The sequence below is a fragment of the Ovis canadensis genome, chromosome 3 (genome assembly GCF_042477335.2).
Source record: "Ovis canadensis isolate MfBH-ARS-UI-01 breed Bighorn chromosome 3, ARS-UI_OviCan_v2, whole genome shotgun sequence".
Lineage (NCBI taxonomy): Eukaryota > Metazoa > Chordata > Mammalia > Artiodactyla > Bovidae > Ovis > Ovis canadensis.
Window position 1 is genome coordinate 40,204,925 of NC_091247.1, and position 27,423 is coordinate 40,232,347.

At 38.8% G+C, this 27,423-nt stretch overlaps 1 protein-coding gene across 1 annotated transcript in view; it reads left to right on the forward strand.

Annotated features, from left to right (window-relative positions):
* Nucleotides 1–27,201, forward strand: part of DNAAF10 (dynein axonemal assembly factor 10) — a 31,258-nt gene extending 4,057 nt beyond the window's left edge. The window contains exons 2-8 of the mRNA XM_069582998.1: nt 11,047–11,147; nt 13,453–13,583; nt 16,532–16,633; nt 18,798–18,913; nt 19,619–19,753; nt 22,801–22,898; nt 26,004–27,201. Of these exons, the coding sequence (XP_069439099.1) occupies nt 11,047–11,147; nt 13,453–13,583; nt 16,532–16,633; nt 18,798–18,913; nt 19,619–19,753; nt 22,801–22,898; nt 26,004–26,211 (891 nt within the window). The 3' untranslated portion in view covers nt 26,212–27,201. The remainder of the gene's footprint in view (nt 1–11,046; nt 11,148–13,452; nt 13,584–16,531; nt 16,634–18,797; nt 18,914–19,618; nt 19,754–22,800; nt 22,899–26,003) is intronic.
* Nucleotides 27,202–27,423: the final 222 nt, after the last annotated feature.

Sequence of the window (27,423 nt, forward strand, 5' to 3'; positions counted from 1 at the left end):
CTTTCTCTACCATAAATTTTCCATTGAGAACCTATCATTTCAAGGTACTATGATAAAGAAGGACCAAAGTTATTTGAAAGACGAGTCCTTCCTCCTAAACAACCTACTGCCTAAAGTGAGGGTAAAACAAATGCACAAACAGATTTAAGAGCTTACATTGTATTTGGCTGTGATGATGCCGTGGAAAAGAATATAGGTTAAGGACAGTCCCAGTGATTCTCAGCTCTTACTGTGCTCCAGGAGCATCTGAATGTGTATCATTACTGTTGTTTTGGGTGTACTTGGGTGTACGTGTTTTAAAATATTCGTGCCTTGGTTCCACCCCTGGAAACTGATGCACTGGGACTCTTTCTTGCCTCTAGACGAGTTTGAGTCCCAGAGGTAAGTATCTTTTAAACTTCCAACAGATGATTCTAATGAGTAGTAGGGTTGACTGTCTTCATTTTTTAGTCACTAAGTTGTGTCTTATCCTTTTGCGACTCCATGAACTGCAGCCTGCCAGGCTCCTTCTGTCCATGGGGTTTCCCAGGCAAAAATACTGGAGTGAATTGCCATTTCCTCCTCCAGGGGCTCTTTCTCACCCAGGGATCAAACCTGAGCTTCCTGCATTGGCAGGCAGGTTCTTTACCACTGAGCCGCTTAGGTACCTTTCAGTTCAGTTCAGTTCAGTTCAGTCGCTCAGTCGTGTCCGACTCTTTGCAACCCCATGAACCAGAGCACGCCAGGCCTCCCTGTCCATCACCATCTCCCGGAGTTCACTCAGACTCATGTCCATCGAGTCCGTGATGCCATCCAGCCATCTCATCCTGGGTCGTCCCCTTCTCCTCCTGCCCCCAATCCCTCCCAGCATCAGAGTCTTTTCCAATGAGTCAACTCTTCACATGAGGTGGCCAAAGTACTGGAGCTTCAGCTTTAGCATCATTCCTTCCAAAGAAATCCCAGGGCTAATCTCCTTCAGAATGGACTGGTTAGATCTCCTTGCTGTCCAAGGGACCCTCAAGAGTCTTCTCCAAACCACAGTTCAAATGCATCAATTCTTCAACGCTCAGCGTTCTTCACAGTCCAACTCTCACATCCATACATGACCACAGGAAAAACCATAGCCTTGACTAGACGGACCTTAGTTGGCAAAGTAATGTCTCTGCTTTTGAATATACTATCTAGGTTGGTCATAACTTTTCTTCCAAGGAGTAAGCGTCTTTTAATTTCATGGCTGCAGTCACCGTCTGCAGTGATTTTGGAGCCCAAAAAAATAAAGTCTGACACTGTTTCCACTGTTTCTCCATCTATTTCCCATGAAGTGATGGGACCAGATGCCATGCTCTTCGTTTTCTGAATGTTGAGCTTTAAGCCAACTTTTTCACTTTCCTCTTTCACTTTCATCAAGAGGCTTTTTAGCTCCTCTTCACTTTCTGCCATAAGGGTGGTGTCATCTGCATATCTGAGGTTATTGATATTTCTCCTGGCAATCTTGATTCCAGCTTGTGTTTCTTCCAGTCCAGCGTTTCTCATGATGTATTCTGCATATAAGTTAAATAAGCAGGGTGACAATATACAGCCTTGACGTACTTCTTTTCCTATTTGGAACCAGTCTGTTGTTCCATGTCCATTTCTAACTGTTGCTTCCTGGCCTGCATACAGATTTCTCAAGAGGCAGGTCAGGTGGTCTGGTATTCCCATCTCTTTCAGAATTTTCCACAGTTTATTGTGATCCACACAGTCAAAGGCTTTCGCATAGTCAATGAAGCAGAAATAGATGATTTTCTGGAACTCTCTTGCTTTTTCCATGATCCAGCGGATGTTGGCAATTTGATCTCTGGTTCCTCTGCCTTTTCTAGGTACCTTTGGAGCTTCCCAAATGCATTTTCCTTTCTTTTCTCTCTTTTTCCCTCTTCTAAAGCTAAGTTAGTTTCTAGCTATCATTGTGCTAGTTGAATTATTAGTTAAAAAATTAGGAAACATCAAATATTAGGAAACTTGATTTTATCCTTGTAGAACTACTTCAGCCTTGTGCTCCAGAGTCCGTGGGTGCAGGATAAAAAGGAAGGAAGAAAATGGGTCTTTGTTGGTGCCTCCTTATTACTAATCAGATAGATAGGGAATGAAGGCAGGGTCTTCGTATACAATTGAGTAGTTTGTTAAACTGCACACAGGTATCTGGCCAAGGGTTCAAGTGAAGGCTGAAATCCATCTCTCTCCAGCTTTTCCCCTCCTGTGTGAAACTTCCATCAGCCTGTAAAGGGCGCCTTCCACCCCCCCCCCCCCCGACTTGGCCCAAAGGACTAGGGGTGGCCCTGAAAAGTGCCACATTTGGGGATGTTTACACTTTAAAAATTAGTAATAATCTAATAAAGTTCTGCTCTCTTAGCCCCTGTGCCACTGAATTCACTGCTTGTTAACATTTGGTTGACTAAACCTTTTAATGTTAATTAAGTAGTGCCAGGATGTGGAGGAGGAAATACTGACAAGCTGTACTAGACCCACCCACAGATAGAACAAAAATAGCTCTGCTGGGAATTATTGATCATGGGCTTCCTTAATCAACTTAGAGCAAAGAGAACCAACAACTGGGGGTCAAATATGTCTGTCATCCACTGTCATTTTCAGTATCATAGCGAAAGTTAATACATTCTAATTTACTTTGTGGAACACATTTTGCAAAATAGATCTCCATTTTTTTTTTTAACCAGTTTTCTAGCAGGAAAACTTAAGTGTCCCCTGAATTCTTTTCATCTTTTCTTTTCTAAAGGTAAAACATTTAACAGGGACAAGGAGGGGTCCCTCTTATGAACTATTAGAAAGAAAAATTAACTTTACTCCAATGTCCTTTCTTAATTTAGCTAATTAACCTAGCTCAGCCTTTGAGCAAAGCGCAGCCCTCCCTGCTGTGCAGATAACAAGATGTTTACACATTTGAGTTTATTTTTCAGTATGGTTCTGTATTTTGAGTTTAATTTGATTATTGATCTTTAATTTGATTCTTTAAACATCATTTGCAACAGACTACTAGTTAAATCTTTGATATAAGAATATATGGCTATCCTTTGATAAAAGGATGCAAGAATAAAAAAATAACAGGAAGCATAAATATCATGTTTACATTTTATGAAGACATAAAATGAAGGTAGAAACCAAAGGACACAAATCTGAAAGTAGGTTTAAGTCAGGCCTTACTTACCTCACCAGTCTAGTTCAGGATTGGAGCATTTCTTTGGGACTTCTCAGGGCTCGGTTTTACAGAATGGGGGCTACATAGGAAATGTTTATTTAACTGATTTACATATAGTCCTGGAGACAGCCTAGTGTAGTAGAAAGAGCTTGGAATCTACCTGACTGTAGGAATCTTTTGAACCTGCTTGTCATCTGGAAAGGGGTGTGCCAAACACTTAGTTTGCAGTGGCATGTGTTAGAAAGAGAAGGGATGGACTAGCACAGAAGGACATCAGAGCAGTATCTGATACATTGGTGTTCCATATACGGATGCTGTTTTTATTATTGCATATAAAATGACACCAAAAACTGTGGTCTGTCAGGTGCAAATACGGCGGAGAAAAGGGAACATGACCTCCAGCAGTGGTTTCCCTCTCTCCAGCACTGGGACTGAGAAGTTAATCCATGTTCATTTATACTTTCATTTAACAGATGTTGAGCACCAATTAAGTGTTGTACAAGTTGCTGAGGGCCCCATTCCTGTGGTATTCATTCTAGGAAGAGAGGAAATAGATAACTGAGTGAATAAAAGAATTTTGTTGATAAGTGAAATAAGATTAAACAGGGCAAGTGATTGGGATTTGGGGGTTTCACTTAAGATTAGAGGGGTGGGGAGGATCTCTTAGAGGCGTTGGTTGACATTTAAGCTGAAATCGTTGGTAGAAGACATGAGAGGAGGGAAGACCAGTCCAGGCAGTAGGAGAGTGAAGTCACTCAGTCGTGTCCGACTCTTTGCGACCCCATGGACTGTAGCCTACCAGGATCTTTTGTCCATAGAATTTTCCAGGCAAGAGTGCTGGAGTGGGTTGCCATTTCCTTCTCCAGGGGATCCCAACCCAGGGATCGAACCCAGGTCTCCTACTTTGCGGGCAGACACTTTACCATGTGAGCCACCTGGGAAGGCCTAGTCCAGGCAGTGGGAACAGCAAATGCAAATACCCTGAGGCCGCAGGACTGGTGAGTCTGGATAACAAAAATGCAGCCGCAGGTGTGGCTGGAGTGTGAAAGGAGAGAAGCAGGAAATGAGGTCAGAGAGACCTGCAAGGTCAGCCTTCAGAGGGCTTTGTACATTTATATACCACAGGCCTTGGTGCCACTCCTATGGGTCTGTGCCTCTAAATGTAGATACATTTTTATCTCATTCCATTCATTATTTGCAATAAACTCCTCTTTTAGAATCCATGTGATGATACATGTTAAATTATCTAGTATAGGCCCCACCGTGTACTAATATTAGAGTAGTTCTCAGGTTGTTTTCTCCTAAGGTAGGAATTCTCAGATGTGTTCAGGTGTCAGTACATCTGGCCATTGTGGTGTGGTTTTTAGAACAACATGAAATATTGTAATAATCAGGTCCACCTCTGCACAAGCACACGTTTTCCCAGTAGAAAAAAATACATGTACTCTGAGTATATATATTATATATACTTTGATATTTGCATCACAAGAAGTAACCATACATAAACATTTTAATCCTCATTTCCAGGTTTTCTTGATGTTTATTAGCTGGTATTTCCTAGCAGACAAACTAAAAAAGTTATTGAAGAAAACTTAAACCTGAGAAAAAATATCCATTAGTTCTGTGTGTGTGTGTGTGTGTGTGTGTGTGTGTATCTATCCGTGTATCTGTGAATTTATGTTAGTGCTGGAAGATCAGTGGTTGCAGTTTTCTGGTTTCTCTATTCCACAGGGTCTAAAGGCAAAAGTTAGGTAAAGCTATAACGGAGGAAAACTTTGGCTTCCCAATTTTTTATTAGCAGCAGTAAACACTTAGAACTGTGTGCTTCCTACAGGGACTGAAAAGTAGGGGTCAACTTTTTTCTCTTCCATGACCTAGGAGGAAGAGAGACCCCATCAGAGACTCCTGGGGAAAGCAGTGGAATTATGGGAAACAGAATCTTTAGCTGGTGGAAGAGAAGACAGTGGGTGACCAGTCTTCCCAAGGCTATTTGGGGAAGAATTTTCCCAAAGAGTTTATCAATATACGGTGCAAGCCCTCCTGTAGTGCTGAGGTCCTTTAATGGACCGGAACCTGGTGGTCCGGAGTCGACCGATAAGAAAGTAAAGGAGAGAGAAAGAGGCTGATATTCCTTGGTTTACGCAGGAAGCCAATGAAGCCCCTGCACGGGGCTTACTCTGTTCAAGAAGGCCTCAGGCGCCCTCTCGATGGAGAGAAGGCAGAGAGGGTCTTAGAAGCCTGGGCAGGAAAATGAACTCAAGAGAGCCTCTGTGCTCCAGGGGATCAGCCTGCAAAAGAGAGAGAGGGAGAGAAAGAAAGACACAGGAACCAGAGCTCTGATGGAGCAAAGCTGTTTTAATCAACATGATGTGGGCATATATACTGTCTTACAAGGTAGTTATTCTCAGCAAAGATAAATATTAAAATTCCAGACTTACAAAACATAGGCGATCCATATTAAAGAGAGAGAGAGTTGTAAACAATCACTTTTACCATATGGTTCACAAGAAGGAAGATGGTGCTTATCACCGTATAGGAAAACTAACGAAGGAAATGCTCTCCTCTTAATTCCTGAATACTCAGTAATTAATAAGGAACAGAGAATTCCTGACAGATCCAAAACAGCACACAGGAGGCCTCCTGTGAAATGCTTCCTGACACTGTAGTTCTTAATACCCAAGACCCTGGAAGCATATTCCTGTCCCTCAGGGCCCACCTGTTTCTGACCTGAGAGGCCTGTTCACATCCTCTGCCTTAGACTGAGGGAGTCATTAGCGGTGACCTGGAGTTGGGGGAGACCCAGGCCCTGTGTGAGACAAGTGGAAGGAAGGAGTGGGGAGCTGTTTCTTCAGTTGGTCCAAGTTGAAAGTCTGAATTAGTTTAGCTATAGAAATTGTGTTCTAATAGTGTGATTAGGTGATTAGCTATAATGATTAATTAGTTGAGTGATTAGCTATATCCATATTAACATATTGTTTCAGGTATTTTATTTGGGGGAAGGGGATGGTGGGGAGGATGTAAATGATTTAGAATTGGAAACTGCTTTATTAAATTCACAAAATTTTGATCCTCCATGGTGTCCCATTGTAAGGTACGTTTTCCATAAAATCGGAAAAATAGCTGAAATAGATGACTATCAGTTTTCTGATGTCAGATATAACTGATGCTGTCTCAGATCACCAGGGTATTAAAAAGGAGAGAAAACTGACATTCCGTGTTCTGTTCTCACCAATACAGTCTTTTACCACCGTGTTATTGTAAAGTGAAAGGAAAGTGAAGTCGCTCAGTCGTGTCCGACTCTTTGCGACCCCATGGACTGTAGCCTACCAGGCTTCTCTGTCCATGGGATTCTCCAGGCAGTAGTACTGGAGTGGATTGCCATTTCCTTCTCCACATGTTATTGTAGGCATCTGGTTAAACAAAATTTAATCAAAAGGTCCCGGACAGTTCCAAAGAGTCCCAGCTTTATTTTAGGCCAGGCTACCTAGTAACTGCTAGTTCGTCCAGATCCCAAGCAGAAAGTTCAGCAGACTAGGAGTTTCCAAAGCCGCGGAGCACATGATGATTTCTTTTGAATCATGAAAGAGAAGTTCAGTTATAGTTTGTGTTAAATGAATTTTATTTTCTTCTTTGAAAATTGCTACATATACCCTATGTGGAAATACCCAACCAAACATTGAAAGTGGTAGGAAAATTGTTTTCACAAAGTATATGAAATAGGCCAACCCTAGTAGTAGGGTTGAAGATTGGCCCAGCAACTCAAAGATTATAGGGGAAGTGCCCTAGAAACTGGGGAACTCTGTGGAGGGAAAAAAATTCACACAGATATTTCTCTAAGTGAAAAAAAATCAAGTCAATGGACAATATATTGATATTATGATGCTCTCTGTATTAAACCAAATCTATATGTAGTTGTAAATAGGTAGCAAAGGGTCTAAGAGAATGGGGATTACTTCTGGGGAATGTCAAAAGGAAACTTACTTTTCACCCTTCAGGTCTTTGGTTTTGTTTGTATCTTTATAGGGAACAGGTACTATTTTTATTGAGAATAAAAGAAAAAAAAAAGGGAACTTCCCTGGCAGTCCCATAGTTAAACTCCACCTTCCAATGCAGCAGGTGTGGGTTTGATCCCTGGTCTGGGAACTGGGATGCCACATGCTGCAGGGTATGACCAAAAATTAAAAATGAATACGTACACATAACATTGTAAATCAACTGTAGTAAAAATTCAGAAAAGAAAAAAGTTAAAGATTGCAAGAGACGACTAAATAAAAGAAATAGTCTTGCCCTGTTGAGCTGACAGTAAATAGAAGGTGCTATTCTGCATCTAGAGTGTGATGTGTGGATGTGTGTATATATGTGTGTGCACTCAGACACTCGGTCATGTCCAACTATTTGTGACCCCATAGAACCTCAATTCTGTGTCCTCTAGAGTTTCCAGGGGTCAAGGCAGCTGGACATGTGGACTCCAAGATGGACTTCAGCAGGTGGAGTTTGCATGTGGCTGTTTTACTGATGTGACTGCAGTTGACCTTTGTATAGCATAGGTTTGAACTTCATGGGTCACTTATACCTGCGTATTTTTCAAGAGTTAATACTACATTACTACGTGGCCCATGGTTGGTTGAATCCACGAATGCAGAGGAATCTTGGATATAGAGAGCTGATTTTAAGTTACATGTGGATTAACTCCTGTGCTGTTCAAGGATCAACTGTTATATATAAACTTAGAACAATAGTCTTTTACTTTTATTTACATTTATTTATTTGGCTGAGTGGCTGTGGGATTTTAGTTCTCCAAGCAGGGATCAAACCCAGGCCTTTGGCAGTGAAAGCTCGGAGTCCTAATCACTGGATTTCCATGGAATTCCCAACAGTCTTTTAAATTAAAGCAATATCAAAACATTGGCTAATCCATGTTAACAGCTGTGCCTTTGGTGCACACAGGTCTACACATCTCTTTGCACTGAATCTGTCTAAGAGAGAATCAGACATAGCCATTCTCAGTTTATAGGATTCCGCAGGGAAAACTATACAAGACACATAAGTGAGTTTTTTTCCTGTTGTCACCTGGAAGAGTAATATCTTCATGATATCCTTTTTCTTTGAGGCTCTTAAAGAAGAATTCCACATTAAAAGCTGAAATCTGCATATTTGCAAACCAGTGGAGATATTAGAGGTATCAGCATTTTAATGTCTTATTAGCGAGATGAGAAGAAAGGCAAAACTCATTCATTTGACATACAAGCATACCTCCTTTTATTGTGCTTCTCTTTACTGAAATCGCAGAGACTGAATCTTTTACAAATTGAAGGATTTTGGTAACCCTGTGCTGACCAAGTCTATCAGCACTGTTTTTCCACCAGCACTTGCTTGCTTTGTGTCTCTGTGTCATGTTTTGGTAATTCTTATAGTCTATTTGTTTTGGTGATCTCTGGTCAGTGACCTTTGATGATGATGTTGAAATTGTTTTGGGATGCCATCACCCTGACAAGACTGCAAACTTAATTGGTAAATGTTGAATGTGTTCTGACTGCTTCACTTGCTGACTTTTCTCCAACCCTCTTCCTCTCCTCAGGGCTCCCTATTCCCTGAGACACAACAATATTGAAATTAGCCCTACAGTGGCCTCTAAGGAAGAGTCACAGGTCTCTCACTTTAAATAAAAAACCAAGAATGTTTACGTTTAACAAGGAAGGCATGTTGAAACCCTAGATGGGCCAAAAGTTAGGCTTCTTGCATCAAATAGTAGCCAAGGTGTGAATGTCCTTCTTCTAGCCAAGGTATGAATGTTCTAATCCAGAGCAAAGGCCCTAACTCTCTTCATTTCTTTGAAGGCTGAGACAGGCGACGAAGCAGCAGAAGGTAAGTTGGAAGTTAGCAGAGGTTGGTTCATATGGTTTAAGGAAAGAAGCCGTCTCCTTAACATAGAAGTACAAGATGAAGTAGCAGGTGCTGCAGAAGCTGCAGCAAGTTATGCAGACCTACTAAGATAATTCATGAAGGAGGCTACACTGCACAACAGATTTTTGGTGTAGATGAAACAGCCTTCTATTGGAAGAAGATGCCATTTAGGACTTGCATAGCAAGAGAGGAGAAGCCAATACCTCGAGTCAAAGAACAGGCTGACTTTCTTGTTAGGGGCTAATACAGCTGGTGACTTGAATTTTAAACCAGTGCTCATTGACCATTCTGAAAATCTGGTTCCTTTAAGAGTTATGCTAAGTATTCTGGCTGTGTTCTATAAATGGAACAATAAAGCTTTGATAACAGCACATCTGTTTTATAACAAACTGTTGAATATTTTAGGCCCACTGTTGAGAGCTACTACTCAGGAGAAAAAAGGCCTTTCAAAATATTGCTGCTCACTGACAATATACCTGCTTACCCAAGAGCTCTGATGAAGATGTACCCATAAGATTCATACTGACTTGATGCTTGCTAGCACAAGCATCCATTCTGCAGCCCATGGATCAAGGAGAAATGTCAACTCTCAAGTCTTATTATTTAAGAAATAAATTTCTTAAGGCTACAGCTGCCAAAGAAAGTGATTCCTCTGATGGATCTGGACAAAGTAAATTGAAAACTTTCTGGAAAGGATTCACCATTCTAGATGCCATTAACAACGTTGCTGATTCATGGAAGGAGGTCAAAATATCAACATGAATAGGAATTTGGAAGAAGTTGATCCAGACCTCATGGTTGACCTGAGGGGTTCAGGACTTCAGTGGAGGAAGTAACTGAAGTTGTGGTGGACACAGCAAGAAAACTAGAATTAGAAGTGGAGCCTGAAGATGTGATTGAATTGCTGCAGTCTCATGAGAAAACAGTAATGGATAAGGAGTTTCTTTTCATGGATGATCAAAGCAGTTAGCAATTTTTTGGCTATAGTATATTTCTTAATTAAAGTATGTACATTGTCTTTTAGACATGATTTGCATACTTAATAGGCTACAGGATAGTATAAACATAACTTTTACATAAACTGAGAAACAAAAATTCACCTGACTCAGTTTTTTGCAAATATTTGCTTTATTTTGGGCGTCTAGAACCAAACTTGCAAAATCTCCCAAGATCTGCCTGTACTTTTCAGTTCAGTTCAGCTCTGTCACTTAGTTGTGTCCGAGTCTTTGCAACCCCATGGACTGCAGCACACCAGGCTTCCCTGTCCATCAGCAACTTCTGGAGCTTGCTCAAACTCCTGTCCGTTGAGTCAGTGATGCCATCCAACCATCTCATCCTCTGTCATCCCCTTCTCCTCCCAACTTCAATCTTTCCCAGTGTCAGGATCTTTTCCCAATGAGTCAATTCTTCACATCAGATGGCTAGAGTACTGGAGCTTCAGCTTCAGCATCGGCCTTTCCAATCAATATTCAAGACTGATTTCCTTTAGGATGGATAGGATCTCCTTGCAGCCCAAGGGACTCTCAAGAGTCTTCTCCAACACCACAGTACAAAAGCATCAATTTGGCGTTAAGCTTTCTTTATAGTCCAATTCTCACATCCATACATGACTACTGGAAAAACCATAGCCTTGACTAGACGGACCTTTGTTGGCAAAGTAATGTCTCTGCTTTTTAATATGCTGTCTAGGTTTGTCATAGCTTTTCTTCCAAGGAGCAAGTGTCTTTTAATTTCATGGCTGAATTACACACAGGTGGATTCTTTGTCGGCTAAGTCACAAGGGAAGCCCGCCTGTACTTTTAGACTATACAAAAATTACTGAAGGAAAAGAATGATAATTTTTTATCAGAAAACATTCTAATTGCTTTTTAAAATTGTGTGCCTTATTTAATTCCCATAATAGAGCTGTAAATATGGATTACAAATAGGTGCTTACCTAAATAACGTATCCTCTCTCCCTCTCTTCTATCAAGATTGAAAAGGCCAAACCTATTAAATGTGGAACATTTGGCGCAACATCTTTACAGCAGAGATATCTAGCCACTGGAGATTTTGCTGGAAACCTTCATATATGGTAAGATTATTTCATCACTGTGAAGACATAAGCAGTTTCTTTGATAGTTGTGTTACGCTTCCACTGAAAGAATTCTAAGATTTTTTTGTTAAATTTTAACTATTTATAAGAATATTGCAATTACCTTTTAATATATTTTTTTTAGATTTCACGTTTCAAATCTATTTTAAAATACTAACATTTTTCTTTAGCTTTTTCAAATAATGTTAATATTTATTTCCACACATGCTGTTTAGTGCTAGCATTTAATACCCATATTTGTAATAAAGGGCTGTTCTCTCCACCATACAGTATATAACAATGCTCATGTATAACACTGAAAAATTAGATGATGTTTACATTTTAAGATATTTGGCATTACACAATAATATATTTTTGTATGTTTTAATTTGTTTAACATAGAACTCCCTAAACTTTTTTCTTTTTATGCTTTAACTTACATCTGAGCACAACTTTTCAGGAACACATCTGTTGAGTAAATCAAGACAAACCTGTTTTGAATAAGCAAAATCTCAATAGTACCAAATACTTTTAATTTTCATGTTTTACCTAGAGTTATTTCCTCATATTTAGAGTTGAATGAATCGAAATTCCTCTGTAAAAGCTTTTTAAGACTATCTCTTAATCATGTAAAGTATACAGTAATGTTCTAGAGGAACTGTCTTCCCTACCTTGTGATTGTAACTGAATTACTTTGGCATATTTATTGGTCTTAGAATCATAATATAACATAGAATGAGGCTGTTTTAATTCAATTTGCTTTAACTTTTTGATAATTAGCAGGCTTTCCCAGGTGGAGCAGTGGTAAAGAATCTGCCTGCCAGTGCAGGAGATGCAAGAGATGCAGGTTCGATCCCGGGGTGAAGATCCCCTAGAGTAGGAAATGGCCACCCCCTCCAGTTTTCTTGCCTAGAAAATTCCACGGACAGGGGAGCCTGGCTGGCTACAGTTCACTGGGTTGCAAAGAGTCGGACACGACTGAGCGATTGAGCGCACATGCAATTAAGTTGGCATTTACTAGACTGCAGAATGCATTACTTTTTACCTGCTGTGTCATATACTTTCAAAGAACTTGAGAGAGAGACCAGTCTGAGTGTTATTTTTTTTAAATAGATACATTTCAGCACAAAAGTGTGCAACAAATATAACAGTTGACTATCTTCCTAACAGAGCTTCCTAGTATAGGTATTACTGTTTTATTTTAATTGGTAAGTCATAATTTCATGTTAAAAGAATTGATGTTTCAAAGTCTATGAAAAGAGTAAACCAGTTCTTTTCAACAGAACCTCAGCCCTCTTTAGTCTCTTGACTAATTAACGCCACAAAGATAAACATCACCTCTGTACCAGGTGAACTTCTCAAATTTTCTTTGCAAGATTTTACTGATAAATCTAGGCCTAGTAGTAAGTTGAGGTTACATGTCATGAAGAGCTAAGTTCATTAAAGAGAAAAAGCGTAAGTATTGTTGAAAACTGACTTGCTGAAAAGGAATGTGGATAGAGGCTCCAATACAAAAGCAGAAGGAGGGGTGTGGAATGGAGAGACAAGAGAAAGGTGTATTCAGTTCAGTTCAGTTCAGTTCAGTCGCATAACCTATTTGAGCCACTCACCCAGCCATAGATTCAGACACACATAAGAGCAGGTGCTTTCCAGTACTCCCTTCACTTAACTAACCTAGAATTAGAGACTTCAGCTGGTTTGCCTGTAATATTTATTGTAATCAGCATGACGACAAACTGAACAGTGTAACTAGATGAAAATCAGTGTGGAACTCAGAAAATAATATTAAGGAAGAAATGTATACAAAGCAAACCCTACTCCTGTTTTATCTCTCAAAAGATCTCAAGATCAAACTACCAAGGCCCACTTTGGAAACATTCTAAATCACTTTGAATTTACTCTGTATTTAAAGCAGTATTATCAGCCTCAGAGAGTTGGGAGGTTTGGGGCCCCACCCCAGAGATACTTGTTCATTATGTCTGGGGAGGAGCCTGTGAATCTGTATTTTTTTAGAAACATCCCTGGTGGACTCATGTGCAGAGGTCCTGGATCAGTCGTCTTTGAGGATCATTGAGTAAAGTGGGCTCAGGAGTTAGAATTCCAAGTTGAGTGATAACAGCCCTCACAGAGGCCTTGAAAGAAGCTAAAGTGTGGAGGAAAATTTGGAAGTAAATGTATAAGTTACCTTAATTGAAAAACCCTTTTTTTTAATCCAAAATCTCAATATGGCCTGCATTCTTAGATTTGAGTAGTGAACTAAACATTTGGGGTATGTGTAAGTAAGAAGCTGTGTTCTGTTGTTCAGGAATTTGGAAGCTCCAGAGGTCCCAGTGTATTCTGTAAAGGGCCATAAAGAAATTATAAACACTATAGATGGTGTTGGTGGACTTGGAATCGGGGAAGGGGCCCCTGAAATTGTGACTGGCAGCCGAGATGGTAAGTCAGAATATTCTGTGTACATTAATTTTTTTTTTTAGTTAAGTCTCTGTGCAACAATATATTCTATGTGGAAGTCTTCTTCAATCCTTGACCCCCTAAATCTCTCTATTTTTTTTGATGGGCAAGTTTGATTGTATATCCCTCAATTGTTTCAGGCTCTTGGGAGATTTCGAGATAGAGGCATAGCACTTACTATTTTAGTCTTGTGCTAGTTCAGCTATTAACAACCATAGTTTCCTCTGAACCTTGAGGATTTAAAAAGTCTCTAGAAATTTTTGAGGTAGCTGACGATATACTGTGGGTGGCAGCTTTTCATTTTCTTTTTTTAAAAAGCAGAATTAGTACTTGTGAAAATTGTCATATTGACAGCTGGTTGAACACTGCAGTCTGTGGTCTTTCCGCTGAGCTTTGCAGGAAGCTTCCGGAGCTCCAACTCTGCTTTTCCCCCGCAGTGACTAACAAGCAACAGGCCTTTTGGGGTCCTGAGCTGTTGTGAATAAAACAGAGTCAGAATTTTTGTTGCTGCAGAAGGGGGACCTAAGTGATTGGTATATTTATTGGTTTGGCTAGGTTTTTTTTAATGCTCAAGACCATGAAGAAATTGTTTTCACAGAAAAGTGGAATTTAATTTTCTAACAGTTTCTTAAGAGCAGCCGTGTTTTAGAAATCAAATTATTTTTTCCAATCATAGAAGAAGTCTGGAATATAGAAGGAAAAATTACAGTCTACCACACTAGCATAAATATCAGGTTGGTTTTCCTTTCCAGCCTAAGATACAATTTATTAATTAACACTGTATTATCAGGGTTAATATGATTGAGTTTTGTTCTTTCTTAGTCTGTTTATTTTTTTGGCTTCACCAGGGCATGCGGAATCTTAGTTCCCTGACTAGAAATTGAACCTGTGTCTTTAGTAGTGGAAGTAGGGGGTGCTAACCACCGGACCGCCAGGGAATTCACAGTTTTCTCAATTTTGTATCTTAATCTTTTTATATTTAGTGTTTTGTCATATGATATTGCTGTTTTGGTGTGGTCTTCATAATTATCATTTTGATGCTTTATAGTATTCCATCCTATGAATGGATCACAGTTCCTTAGCGATGCCCCTGTTAATGAGCATTTGCTTTGCATGAAGGTTTTATTTATTGTTTTGGGAGAGTGACAGTGAAATGAGTATCATCATGTATGTAACTCTTTGGAATAATCATATTTTATCACTTAAGAAACTTGTCAAACTTCCCAAGGTACCTATTTACCGTATCAACTATGGTAGACGAGGTAGATTGCCAGTCTACCCACCAGCAATTGATTCCTTTCTCCCCCTAATTTTAGAGATAAAAATGCTGTCCTGTCCTGACTTGCATTAACGTCTCTCTGTATTTGTTTTTTTAGTTAATTTTGCTTTGCAGATTGTCTGTTTATGTCCTTTGTTCATTTAACTGTTACAAGCTTAATGTTACCAATTTTTATGAGTTCTGTCACGTATAACATGCGTGCTCAGGCATGTCCGACTCTTTATGACCCCCATGGACTGTGGCCCACCAGGCTCCTCAGTCCATGAGATTTTTCAGGCAAAAATGCTGGAGTGGGTTGCCATTTCCTATTCCAGGGGATCTTCCCAACCCAGGTGTCTCCTGCACTGGCAGACAGATTCTTTACCACTGAGCCACCAGGGAAATGCATAGAGAAATTATAATAACTTGTCACATTTATAGGAAATTTATTTTTCCTTGAAGCAGCCTTTATAATGACCAACTTTATCCTTGGCCATAAATCTAGTGAAATATCTCCCCGTTTCCTGCATTTATTATCCTTTTCATGGATTTTTTTACCCTTTTTCTGTTCTCACTTGGGTACTTGCCTTTTAACCATTTTATTACATGTCTTTGTGTTTCTCAAAATCAGTGACACCAGTTAGTTTTCCCATAATTTGCATTAAAATGAGGGAGTTAAATTGAGAAGAATTATTGGTTACTTTTATTAACTTCTTCCCTCTTCTTTACTGCCATGGGGAAATTAAACTGAATTGTATATGAAATGGTATTCTAAAGCCTCATATAAGAAATCATAGATGCAAAAATTAGTTTATTTATATGTATAAGATGTGAGAGTTGGACTGTGAAGAAAGCTGAGCGCCGAAGAATTGATGCTTTTGAACTGTGGTGTCGGAGAAGACTCTTGAGAGTCCCTTGGACTGCAAGGAGATCCAACCAGTCCGTTCTGAAGGAGATCAGCCCTGGGATTTCTTTGGAGGGAATGATGCTAAAGCTGAAACTCCAGTACTTTGGCTACCTCATGCGAAGAGTTGACTCATTGGAAAAGACTCTGATCCTGGGAGGGATTGGGGGCAGGAGGAGAAGGGGACGACAGAGGATGAGATGGCTGGATGGCATCACCAACTCGATGGACGTGAGTCTGAGTGAACTCCGGGAGTTGGTGATGGACAGGGAGGCCTGGCGTGCTGCAGTTCATGGGGTTGCTGAGTCGGGCACGATTGAGTGACTGAACTGAACTGAACTGATATGTATAAGAAAAATGCCAATGATTATATGGGTACTAAGGAGAAAACATTAAAATGATACTTGCTTTAGTCTGAATAAATAGTACATTTGTTTTAGGCTTAAATCAAGAAAGTAAGGCATGGTTTAACTTACGTAACATTTGTGTTTGCCTTATCAGTCATACCTTGTTGACAACTTAAGAACAGTTGTTGGCTTTGTTGTGTATCTGCTAGTTGGAAATCAAGTCAGACGGTATAACATGTGGGTTATAGCTCTTATATTAAGTACAACTTGCCCAATAACAAGTCAGAAAAACGTGACTGTTTTTCAGATATTGTAACAGCTATAATATCTCCATGTACATAGGAAGCCATGTGAAGAGAATGCAGAAAGAAATGCCATCATTCACTGTTAAATTTTGCCAACTCCTTTTTTTTTCTGTCAGGAACTGTAAAGGTGTGGGACCCACGGCAGAAAGATGATCCTGTTGCTAATATGGAACCCGTGCAGGGAGAAAACAAGAGAGACTGCTGGACTGTGGCATTTGGTAAATTACCGATGGACTCTTACACCTGAAATGCCAGATTATAAAAAGCACAGTGCTTCAGGAAAGTCCTGATAGTTTAGAATCTCTTCTGTACATTATTCTGGCAGTTTATTGAGGCAAATAGACATGGTGATTGGGCCTGGGTTTGAATTCTCACTGTGCTACTTAACTGGCTTTGTAACCTGGGGCAAGTTATTAGGCTTCTCTGATTTTTGCTTGGTTCATTTATAAAATGAAAGTCATAATAGAATTTACTTAATAGTTTTGTTATGAGGATTCAGAGTTAATACACGTAAAATGCTTAGACTTGTGCTTAGATATCAAGTGTTCAAAAATATGGAGTATTATTATTTATTTTTGTTTAACCTGGTGATATTGACCTAGTTTAGAACCCAATGCCATTAGTGAAATTAAGTAGAGCCTTAGATGGTAACCTAACCAATCTCACATTATGCTCTACACGGTGTGTATTTTCTAAAAATAGTTATACTATTATAAAATTATATCTTACAAATTTTATAACCATGTTCCTCTATTAATATACTTTTAAAACTAAATTACCACTGAAATTGGGAGATTTCTATGTGTATATATTATAATTACTATGTGTGTATGTATAAGTAATGATATAAGCCAAAAACATGTACACTTGGGAAGAAATTTCAGAATTAGTGTTTAGAATCATCATGTAAAATTTATGAAATAATTAAAAAATAATTAACTTTGGGCCCATTAAAGGCTTTTTAATCATTGTTCTAAGGGATGTAAGTGCAGTTTTAAATATAGGACATTAAAGAAAGGACATTTATCGGAAGCAGATTCTTATTTTAACTTAAAGAAGCTGGTAACTTTAATAAAAAGTGCTACAAGTATAAAAGGTGCTCTAATGTATAAAAAGTGATACATTAATTGTATTACTCCTACAAGGTCAGAGTGATGAAAGGTCACAGAGGCATGGGTCAACACAGAAGGAATCCCAAGGCAGCCAAAAGAACATATTGACCTCAGTCCAAGGATTTGTAGGATTTGAAACACTGAAATGGGGAGATTTCGAGTATGTAGAAGGAATGGAGGTAGGACTAGCCTTAAAGGTGGCACGTGGCCACAGCCAGAGGCGTTTAGATGGTCTGGAGGTAGCGGTAAACCTTCGCAGGCTTCTGCAAGGAGGAGATATGATCAGAGCTTTAGCTTTACACTGTGGCCGCGTAGGCGGGAGGAGTGGCAGAGGAAGTGTGAGTTCTGAAGCTCTTTGCAGTATTCCAGGAAACATGTAGGGTTAAGAAGCAGTGAGAATGGAACAGAGGAGTGAATTCAGAAATAATGTGGCAAAGAAAAAGAAAAAGAAATAATGTGGCAAAATAAATACACTTTGGCAATTTTTTTGGAGATGAAGAACAAGGGAAAGGATTATGTCCAAAGTGACTGAATTTTGAGGTTGACTATGAAGTGAATGATGTTTATTGAAGGAGTTCCACAGAGTGTATGATAGTTTTTAAAGGAAGACGATGACATCAGTTTTAGACATCAGAGGTTTCAGCTGCTGTCATGTCATCTCAGTGAACCCTCCAGTGGAAATGCAGGGCTGGAGTTATAAGAAGAGGGAGTAATCCAAGAAAATTCCTGGATCCGAGCAAGGTGAATTCAACTGCAGGTTGTAGATTTACTTCAATTGTGAGCATCAGATAACACCAGAACAACATTTTGCAAAATAAATAAGTTTAAAGTAGTTTCCATTTGCATGCAAAGAAAGCATTGGAAGTGTAACTGTGTTTATTCTACCAAACCCTGCTATGTTAAATTGTTAGTCTTTGCAAATAGAGTATAGAAAGAATATTTGGTTTCAATTTAAAATCCAGTAAACACTTTCTTTCATATATCTCTTGAGCACAGAATCTCAATAAAGAGTTTTTTTGGTAAACAATATCAGAGACTAAATTAATAATCTTGATGTCCTGTAGGATTAGTAAAATGAGATTCTATCCAATGTGACTTCTTCACTTGATTTGGTACAAGTTACCTGTGTAGTTCTGTAAGATTATTGTTTTGTTTTTTATTGGAGTATAGTTGATTTACAATGTTGTTAGTCTCGGATGTCCATAAGTTTTTTAAGCAGCCTTCAAATCAGCATTTAAAAAGATCTGAAATGTCATGTCCTGATTTCCAGGCAATGCTTATAATCAAGAGGAACGTGTCGTGTGTGCTGGCTATGACAACGGAGACATCAAGCTGTTTGATCTCAGAAATATGTCCTTACGGTGGGAGACAAATATAAAAAATGGGGTAATCTGCATTTGCATTCTTTGCAGTTTCTCTGAATGTCTTTTCCACGTACCTCTGAACTACAAAAGGAAAGCACCCCTAATAACTCGTCTCAGTAAAACCCCTTTATGGATGGATGGTTCTTAACCTTTAGGGTCTGTGAAGTCCTTTGAGGATCTGATTAAAAATCAGGGACACTCTTCAGAAGGAGAACACACAGCCAGGTGTGGTGTGACAGTGCCTGGTGGGTCACCGCCCCTGTAGCCCATCTCTAGATGCCTGTGGGCTATGCAGTGTGATGTTAAAGTGAGCTGGTACCAGGCCCTTTTCTGGTAATATCAGGAAGACCAAGACTGTAATTGACTCCCAGGTACTCACAGGTTTTTTGGTTCCCGGGTTGTACATCTTTAGTGAAGAATGTGGTTCCTTCCTGTTTCCTCTAGTCAGCCTTGACTTGACTTTATAAAATCATTATGTAATAATGGTAAAATGTTAAAGTATGGCTTTCCAAATGTACCTCAGTGCCTGAGATGATTTTGGGACCTTACTAACCGAGAAGAAAATTTTCTAGTTACAAGTATTCGGTATACAGATTCAAAAGATAAAATGATTTTTTTAAAAGTGCTTTCACATAAGCCAATAATGTTACAGTTGTTTTACTTGGTTTGAAAGAAACTCTTGGATATAATGATTGGAGCATCACTCATAAATATTCTCTATTTTCAGGTGTGTAGCTTGGAGTTTGACAGAAAAGACATAAGTATGAATAAGTTAGTAGCTACATCTCTGGAAGGAAAGTTTCATGTTTTTGACATGAGAACACAGCATCCAACCAAAGGTTTTGCTTCTGTTTCAGAAAAGGTAAAGATGAGGGAAATATCTTTCTATGAAGAGGAATGTTCATATTAATAGCTTGCTTTAGACTAATAAATAGAATGAGTCACCAGGTTCCTTCCAGGTTTTTTGCATGAAGGGAGCTATTTTTAATATATTCTTATAGGATCTTGATAAGTTATTCTGTGCAAAGAATACTTTCCTAAAGTTTGTCAGTTTCATATTTCTTGATTATATTAATAATAAAGGCCTTCATTGGTAATGACTATTATTTTGTAGTTTAAGAGCAATCACAAGGAAACTAGCTGGTTTAAGAAATTAGTCAACAATAAATGGGAAGGAAATCCAAGAGAGTATATATGTATATGTGTGGCTGAGTCACATTGTACAGCAGAAACTAACACAACATTGTAAAGCAACTATCAGAATTTTTTTTTAATTAAGAAAAAGAATTTGGTTAACAAAACTTAGTCTGGTGTTTCCTAATAAATATACTTGTATTAATACCCAATTATATACTTTTAGGTATATGCCGGTATCCCAACCCAGGGATCAAGCCCAGTCTCCTGCATTGCAGGCAGATTGTTTACCCTCTGAGCCAGGATGGAAGCCCAATACATACCTTAACATAATATTAACTATATACTTTTCAAAAATGTATCAACACATATGCATGTATGCACAGTTGTGTCCAACTCTTTGCGACCCGACAGACTGTAGCCCACCAGGCTCCTCCAGGGATCTTCCTAACCCAGAGATCAAACCCGCGTCTCCTGAATTACAGGTGGATTCTTTACCACTGAGCCACCAGAGAAGCCTCATATATATACTTTGTCTTGTTCTAAATAGTATTTGAGGTAACTTAGAGGGAAACATTTGGTATTACAACATTAGAAAACTTGATGAAGAAAGCAGGGCAAGTGGAAAGCACTGGTTTAAAAAAATGAAATTGCCATCTGGAGTAAGGGGATGGCATAAAGTTCCTGCTGAAACATCCCATCATTTGCCAGAGATGAGTGGGAAATGTGACTCTGAGCTTCCTCGAGTATAAAAGAAAAGAAAAATCAGTCTCAGATTTGTAGTTTCCATAATATTAAATTATGTAAGTTGCTCAGAAAATAAAAATTCACTCTCATGCTCCTTTTCGCTCTATCATGGGGTCAGTGGTACTTCTTAGACCTTCATGTGTTGTCTTAGTATTATTAAACTAATTATTATTGCATACAAATTACTGTTACTGCTCAATGAACTCTAATCTTAACTAGCTATCCACTGTAATTTTGTTTTGCCTTTGTCATTCCAGGATATATTAAGTATCTATTGCAACATAAGTGAAGTAAAAGTCACTCAGTCGTGTCTGACTTTTTGCAACCCCTTGGACTATACAGTACATAAAATTCTCTAGGCCAGAATACTGGAGTGGGTAGCCTTTCCCTTCTCCAGGGGATCTTCCCCACACAGGGATCGAACCCAGGTCTCCCTCACTGCAGGTGGTTTCTTTACCAGCTGAGCCAGGAGGGAAGCCCATCTGCAACCTAAAGCACTTACTAAATTGTTTCAAATACAGTCCTTAACACATTTCTCCTTAACTGGAAATTACAATGTGTCTCCAAAAAAAACTTTTTTGTTACATTTAGTTAATCCAGTAATTGCTAAATCTGTCAAATAAAACACTGGTGTATTTTAGTCATTTCCCCTCTTACTTTTTGGTTTTTATCAGCTTCCAGGAGAAAAAGAGAAGTTTAAGCTACAAAACAAATTAAGGTTTAACAGCTTGAACCTAGTCACTTGAGGACTGTCACGTACTTAAAGTGTGTATTTTGAGATATGTGTTTTTCTCTGCTAATGGTGATTCTCTTAAAAGGCTATTAAAATCATATGTCAAGACTGATCATCAACTGAAATGCACATGTCTTACGTGTGGCTTAAATCAAGTTAACTGGTCTCACTACTTCTACGAAGCAGCAGTCTTCCCCCTCCCCCATCCTCCTATCTCCCCCTCCCCCCTCCCTCTCTCAAGTTCCCCATAGTGAATGTAGCACCGTAAGGATTGATTTACAAGCTGTTAACATTCATCCAGTTGCTATTTCTATCTTTAATATGAGTGATAAAGGACCAGGCTTGTTATAACCATAAACACCGTCTGTAAGTCCTCGTGACCCTTGTTTTGAAGACTAGACAAGTCCAGTGGTGTAAATTACAGAGAAGACTGGAGCTTTACATTAAACTCTTGGTACTTTCCACTCAGTTTCGTTGGGAACATAAAACTGCTTTAAAAAAGTAAAGTTGTTAAAAAGTTCAGTCCATCCTTTTTTCCCCTTAGAAAATACTTGTCTTTTTTTGTATTTTGAGGATTTTTTCTCTTTGGAGTGAGCTAGAGATATTTAAATCTATAAAATCTATTTGCATAATTCATATGATACTATGAAGCTAAATGTTAAGACTTTTAATCTGATAATTTTTTCCTTAAGTCCAGCAGAACTTTGCCTTAGAAAACAAGAAAAATGATTCTTTTACTAATTTCTGATGGGCCCGTATAAATCTCTGTAGCCATTATAAAGAGAAGTGCCAGGGGACTTGGTACTTTCACTGCCCAGGGCCCAAGTTCAGTCCCTGGTTGGGGAACTAAGATCCCACAAGTCATGCAGTATAGCCAAAAAATTTTTTTAATTTACAAATAAGAAAGTTTAGAAAGAGAGACATGCCAGAAAATAATTACTTTTATAACAGTAATTGAAATGTATTTTATTGAAGTATAGTTGATTTATAATGTTGTATAAATTTCTGCTCTACAGCAAAGTGTTTCAGTTATATGCATATATCCATTCTTTTTCATATTCTTTTCCAATATGGTTTGTCACAGGATATTGAATATAGTTGCCTGTGTTAGAGTAGGAGCTTGTTGTTTATCCATTCAGTATATAATAGTTTGCATCTGCTAATCCCAAACTACCAGTCCTTCCCACCTCCACCCCTCCTCTCCCTTGGCAGCCAGAAGTCTGTTCTCTATGTATGGTAGTCTTTCTTTATCCTAAAAACTTATACACTGCTTTTGTGCCTCTTGTTCTGTTCAGGCTCATAAATCTACTGTGTGGCAGGTCCGACACCTGCCACAGAACCGAGAGGTCTTCCTGACAGCGGGAGGCGCCGGCAGCCTGCACCTCTGGAAGTAGTAAGTCTCTCCCAGTGCACAGTGCTCCGTTTTAGGTTACTTGTGGGCATAAAGTAGGATTCGATTAAACTGTTTTTCCTCCTTTAATTTAGTTCATTTTGATACGATTTTAAATTTCATGGTATTACATAAGAACTACTTTTCTAAACATTTTTTTTACTAATATACTTATTTATATTTTATAAATATCAATATAAACCTTTTAACACAACAAATTTTTTTTTAGTGGTATGTTCCATACATTAGAGTAGCTCATGAACACTTCATAAATTTGAAATTGTGGTTTTTGCTAGGTGTTTTTTTTTTTTTTTTAGTAGGAAGACTTTGACTGAAGGTTTTTGTGAAATATTATTTGGTCATCAGAACAGTACCTCTAGAGGAAAGGAAAGGGGCTGAAATTCTTAGTTTTAGACCCTGATAATTGACTTGCCCAAGTTTAGGTGATGTCACTATGATGGGACAGAAACAGAGCTTGAAGATGCTGACTGGCCTCCAGGAAAAACTGTGTCGTGTGTTTGCACGTCTGCTCTTACTATGTATTTGCCTTTCCAAGCGGGCTTTCCCCTTTCCTGTAGATTCTTCTTTTCCACATGGGAAGACCCTGTAACATTTCCTTTAGGATAGGTTTAGCATCGATGAGTTCTTCCAGTTTCTGCTTGTCTGAGAAGTTGCTTTATGTCTCCTACTCTAAATGATAATCTTTCCAGGCAGCACAACCTGGGCTGCAGATTCTTCTCTTTCAGCATTCTGAGTGTATTGTGCTACTCCCTTCCAGCCTGCAAAGTTTCTGCAGAAAAATGAGCTGATAGCCTTCTGGAGATTCCTTTGTATGTGACTTTCTGTTTTTCTCTTACTCCCTTTAAAATATTTGTATACTTAATGTCATCCCTAATGAGATCTCTTAAACTGTTTTCATTTTTTTTTAATTTGTTTTTCTTTTTGCTCCTCTGATTGGGTGATTTTCATCATCCTGTTTTCCAGGTCATTTATATATTCTGCTGTATCACTGTCTGTTATTTGTTCCTTTTAGTATTTTTTTTCCCACCTATTGAGTTCTTCATGATCTCTATATATTTTCTAGTTCTTTGTTAAAATTTTCACTGTGTACATCTGGATTTTCCCCTAATTCAGTTAACATTTTTCTGACCAGTGCTTTAAATTATTTGTCTTGTAAATTGTTTATTTCTGTTTCATTATTCTTTTTCAGAGATTTTATCTGGCTCTTTCAACTGAGTGCAGTTTTGTTTTGCTTAACTTTCTCTGCCTCTGTACCTATGTAAGTCTTAAAGGGGGTTCTTATGTGGGAGACTGCGTGTGCCCAGTGCCTTTGGTGAGAGAGGGGGTCTGGCGTGGACACAAGTGCATCTTTCCTCCAGGTAGCTGGCAGCTACTACTCTGGGAGAGGGTGTGGCTGGAGATAGAGGGGCTCAAGCTGGAGCCAGGGATGTGGTGGGACCTCCCCTCTGTTCAGTGGCCATTATTGCGCTATTAGAGTAGGGGTCTGATCCCAAGTTGCTGAACAGAAGCCAGGGAGGTAGGCCCAGCTTACAGCTTTCCTGTGAGTCCCAGTGGCCCTCCAAGCAGCCAAGGGGACTTGTCTCCCCAACATAGGACCTGGAGGCACCCACTCTGTAGCTCTCATCACCTACTCCCCAGGATGGGTGTCTGGCTATGTATCTTCCCTTTTCCTCTGAGTCCCTTCCCAGGGGCCCAGGTCTTGACCTGATCACTCTTCTTTTCTTCCCTTCCCAATTCCATGTGTTTCTCCTCACAGCCTTGGTTGTACAGAAATCCTTGTGCCAATTTCCAATTAGTTTTCAGTGAGAATTTTCCTGTTTTTGATGTGTTTATGCAGAGAGGTGAGCTCCACATCCTATTCTCAGCCATCTTGATCAGTTTCCACTGTAAAACTTGAATAGGTGTTATGGGGGATTTAGGAAAAAAAAAGATCTTTATTATCCTTTAAATATTAAACAACTGCAGTATTTGCCAAGAGACATGGAAAATGTTCTGTAATCTGTCTATTCATCTGAATGTTGTATTCTTTTTAAAAATCAAAAGGAGGTGTAGGGTCCAAGAGGAAGAAAGGATAGGCAGTTATCTGCTTATCATTTCTTTGTTTCTGTTCTGCTTCTGAGTTAGTTCATGCCTCTTAAAGTCTTGGCCTTTATTGCTACTTTTGAAATAAAGGTAATCATAGTTTGATACCTAACAGGGTTTAAAAGACCTTTGGAGGAGTACCCCTGTGTTTCACTAGGAACACATCTCCATGGGGACAGGTGTTTCATTTTTCACTTTCTCAAATCTAGACCAAATCGTGTTTATGAGTTGTTAACCTTCATCTCTTTTTATGTTATGATTTTATATTCTTAGCTGATAGAAGATCAAACGTTCTAGAACTCACTGTTTTTTTTTTTTTTTGAGGCAATGATGTCCAGATCTAAAATCTCCTCCCAGTAGTGCTTTCCCTTAGAAATGGTACATAGAAGGTCCTTCAGCTTGGAGGAGCGTTGGGCTTAGAAACCAGCATCAGTTTCCCTTTCTGGAAGTGTTAAGATGAGGTTCTGCAAATGTTACTTGTAAGGCAAAAGGTTACTTCTGGCATCTAACAATCCACATCTAGAGGAGAATTATAGTAAAAGATGATTAAGAGCACCAGGTCAATTTATTAAAGATGCTAGATCAATCTAGAACTTTCATAGTAAAATAAAAAATACTCATGCTGAACAGAAATGATGTTTCAACGTTTTTAGTAGAAATAATGGCTTTTTATGAGATTCGTGGGGTTTGGGCTTGAGGTTGAAATACTGTCTCCTTATTGCAATACAACTCAACATTAGAAAGATGCCTTGTGTTAGTCAGACAGTCATGTCTGACTCTTTGTAACCCCATGGACCATAGACCGCCAGGCTCCCCCTGTCCATGGAATTCTCCAGGCAAGAATACCGGCGTGTGTATTCACTTCCTTCTCCAAGAAAGATGCCTTAGTATTTATCAGTTCCAGTAGTCAAGTGAGAAATAAAAATAGCTGTTGGAGCACATGTGTAAGAATAAAATGACAAATACTAAGGTCTATCTCCTCTTACACTTTGATCTTATTTTCAGTGAATACCCAATTCAGCGATCAAAGAAAGACTCTGAGGGTGTAGAGATGGGAGTTGCAGGTTCCGTCAGCCTTCTGCAGAATGTTACGTTGTCTACTCAGCCCATTTCAAGTTTGGACTGGAGTCCAGATAAGAGGGGTCTGTGCATCTGTAGTTCATTTGACCAAATGGTGAGAGTACTGATCATTACAAAACTCCACAAAATTTGATCTTTGGACTTGAAACCCTCCAAAGCAAATACTCAGAGAATATAGAATACGTTCTGGGATCCTCTGACCCTCACTGAACAAAGTGCAATTTGACTGACGGGAAAAGGCGTCAGACACAAACCTCTGGGCCAGCCTCTCTCTGGCTATGAAAGGTCACACGGCCTGACCAGCGTCCTGACTGGGTGGTGGTTTGCTGTTGCACATGGGGCGCCAAGGTCTCCAGAGGCAATTCTGTTCCTCTGCCCTCCATTTCTAATAAAAAGTTGAAACTTTTCTATAATTAATTATTTTAAATTTGTTCTATGTCCTGAGAGTTTCATATTCTGTAATTACAGTTGTATTGCATTTTAGTCTTCACAGGTTTGTAGTAGTGATTTAATTTGTTTTAAAATAGTTTACCTTGGTAAGACTATTGCGAATTAACCTTCATAGATAAATATACTTTGAGATAGTTCGGTGTCAATAAATCTCCATAAAGAACATTACTCTATAAAATACCAAAATGACATGTCATCAGTTTTCAGCTATTTGACTCAGAATGAAATGCTGTGATTGATAAAGACTTTTCTAACATTTTTTTAATCTTAAAAAACAAGTTGAATACTGGAGACTGTTCAGCTGCTGACTGTGATGATGTTGAGATGTGTAAGACTGGGGCTTTTGTAGTCTTGTTTTTTGTCAAACTTTTTAATATATTTTGTGAATAAATTTTGTTTTTGAAGTCTGTAGAAGTTTTGATTCTTTTAATGGGAATAATAAAACCAACATCATCCCTTCTTTTGCTTTGTAAATGCATATTAATAAGTATCTCTTACGTCACTTTGTTTCCCCAGTGCCCTTCAAGAGACAGAACCACCTAAAACACTCATAAAATTCTTGTGATTTCAGGGGTTCTTAGAAAGTCACTTGTTTGAATTCCCTAAATGTTTATAGAACCAAGCTACAGATGTAATTATTAAAGTAAAAATTAAATTGAACTTTTAAAAAGCCTATCTTTGTGTTTTGTTTTTGTTTTTAATTTTCAAAGGAAAAAAATGAAAAATTTGTGAAGTTTCTTAGAACACTTATGTTTGGTGGTATAATTAGATTTAAGTCAAGAGGGATAAAACATTTTTAAGACTTTATTTATTCACTTTTGACTGTGCTAGGTCTTTACTGCTTACGGGCTTTTCTCTAGTGCTGAGCGAGGGCTGCTCTGTAGTTGCAGTGTGC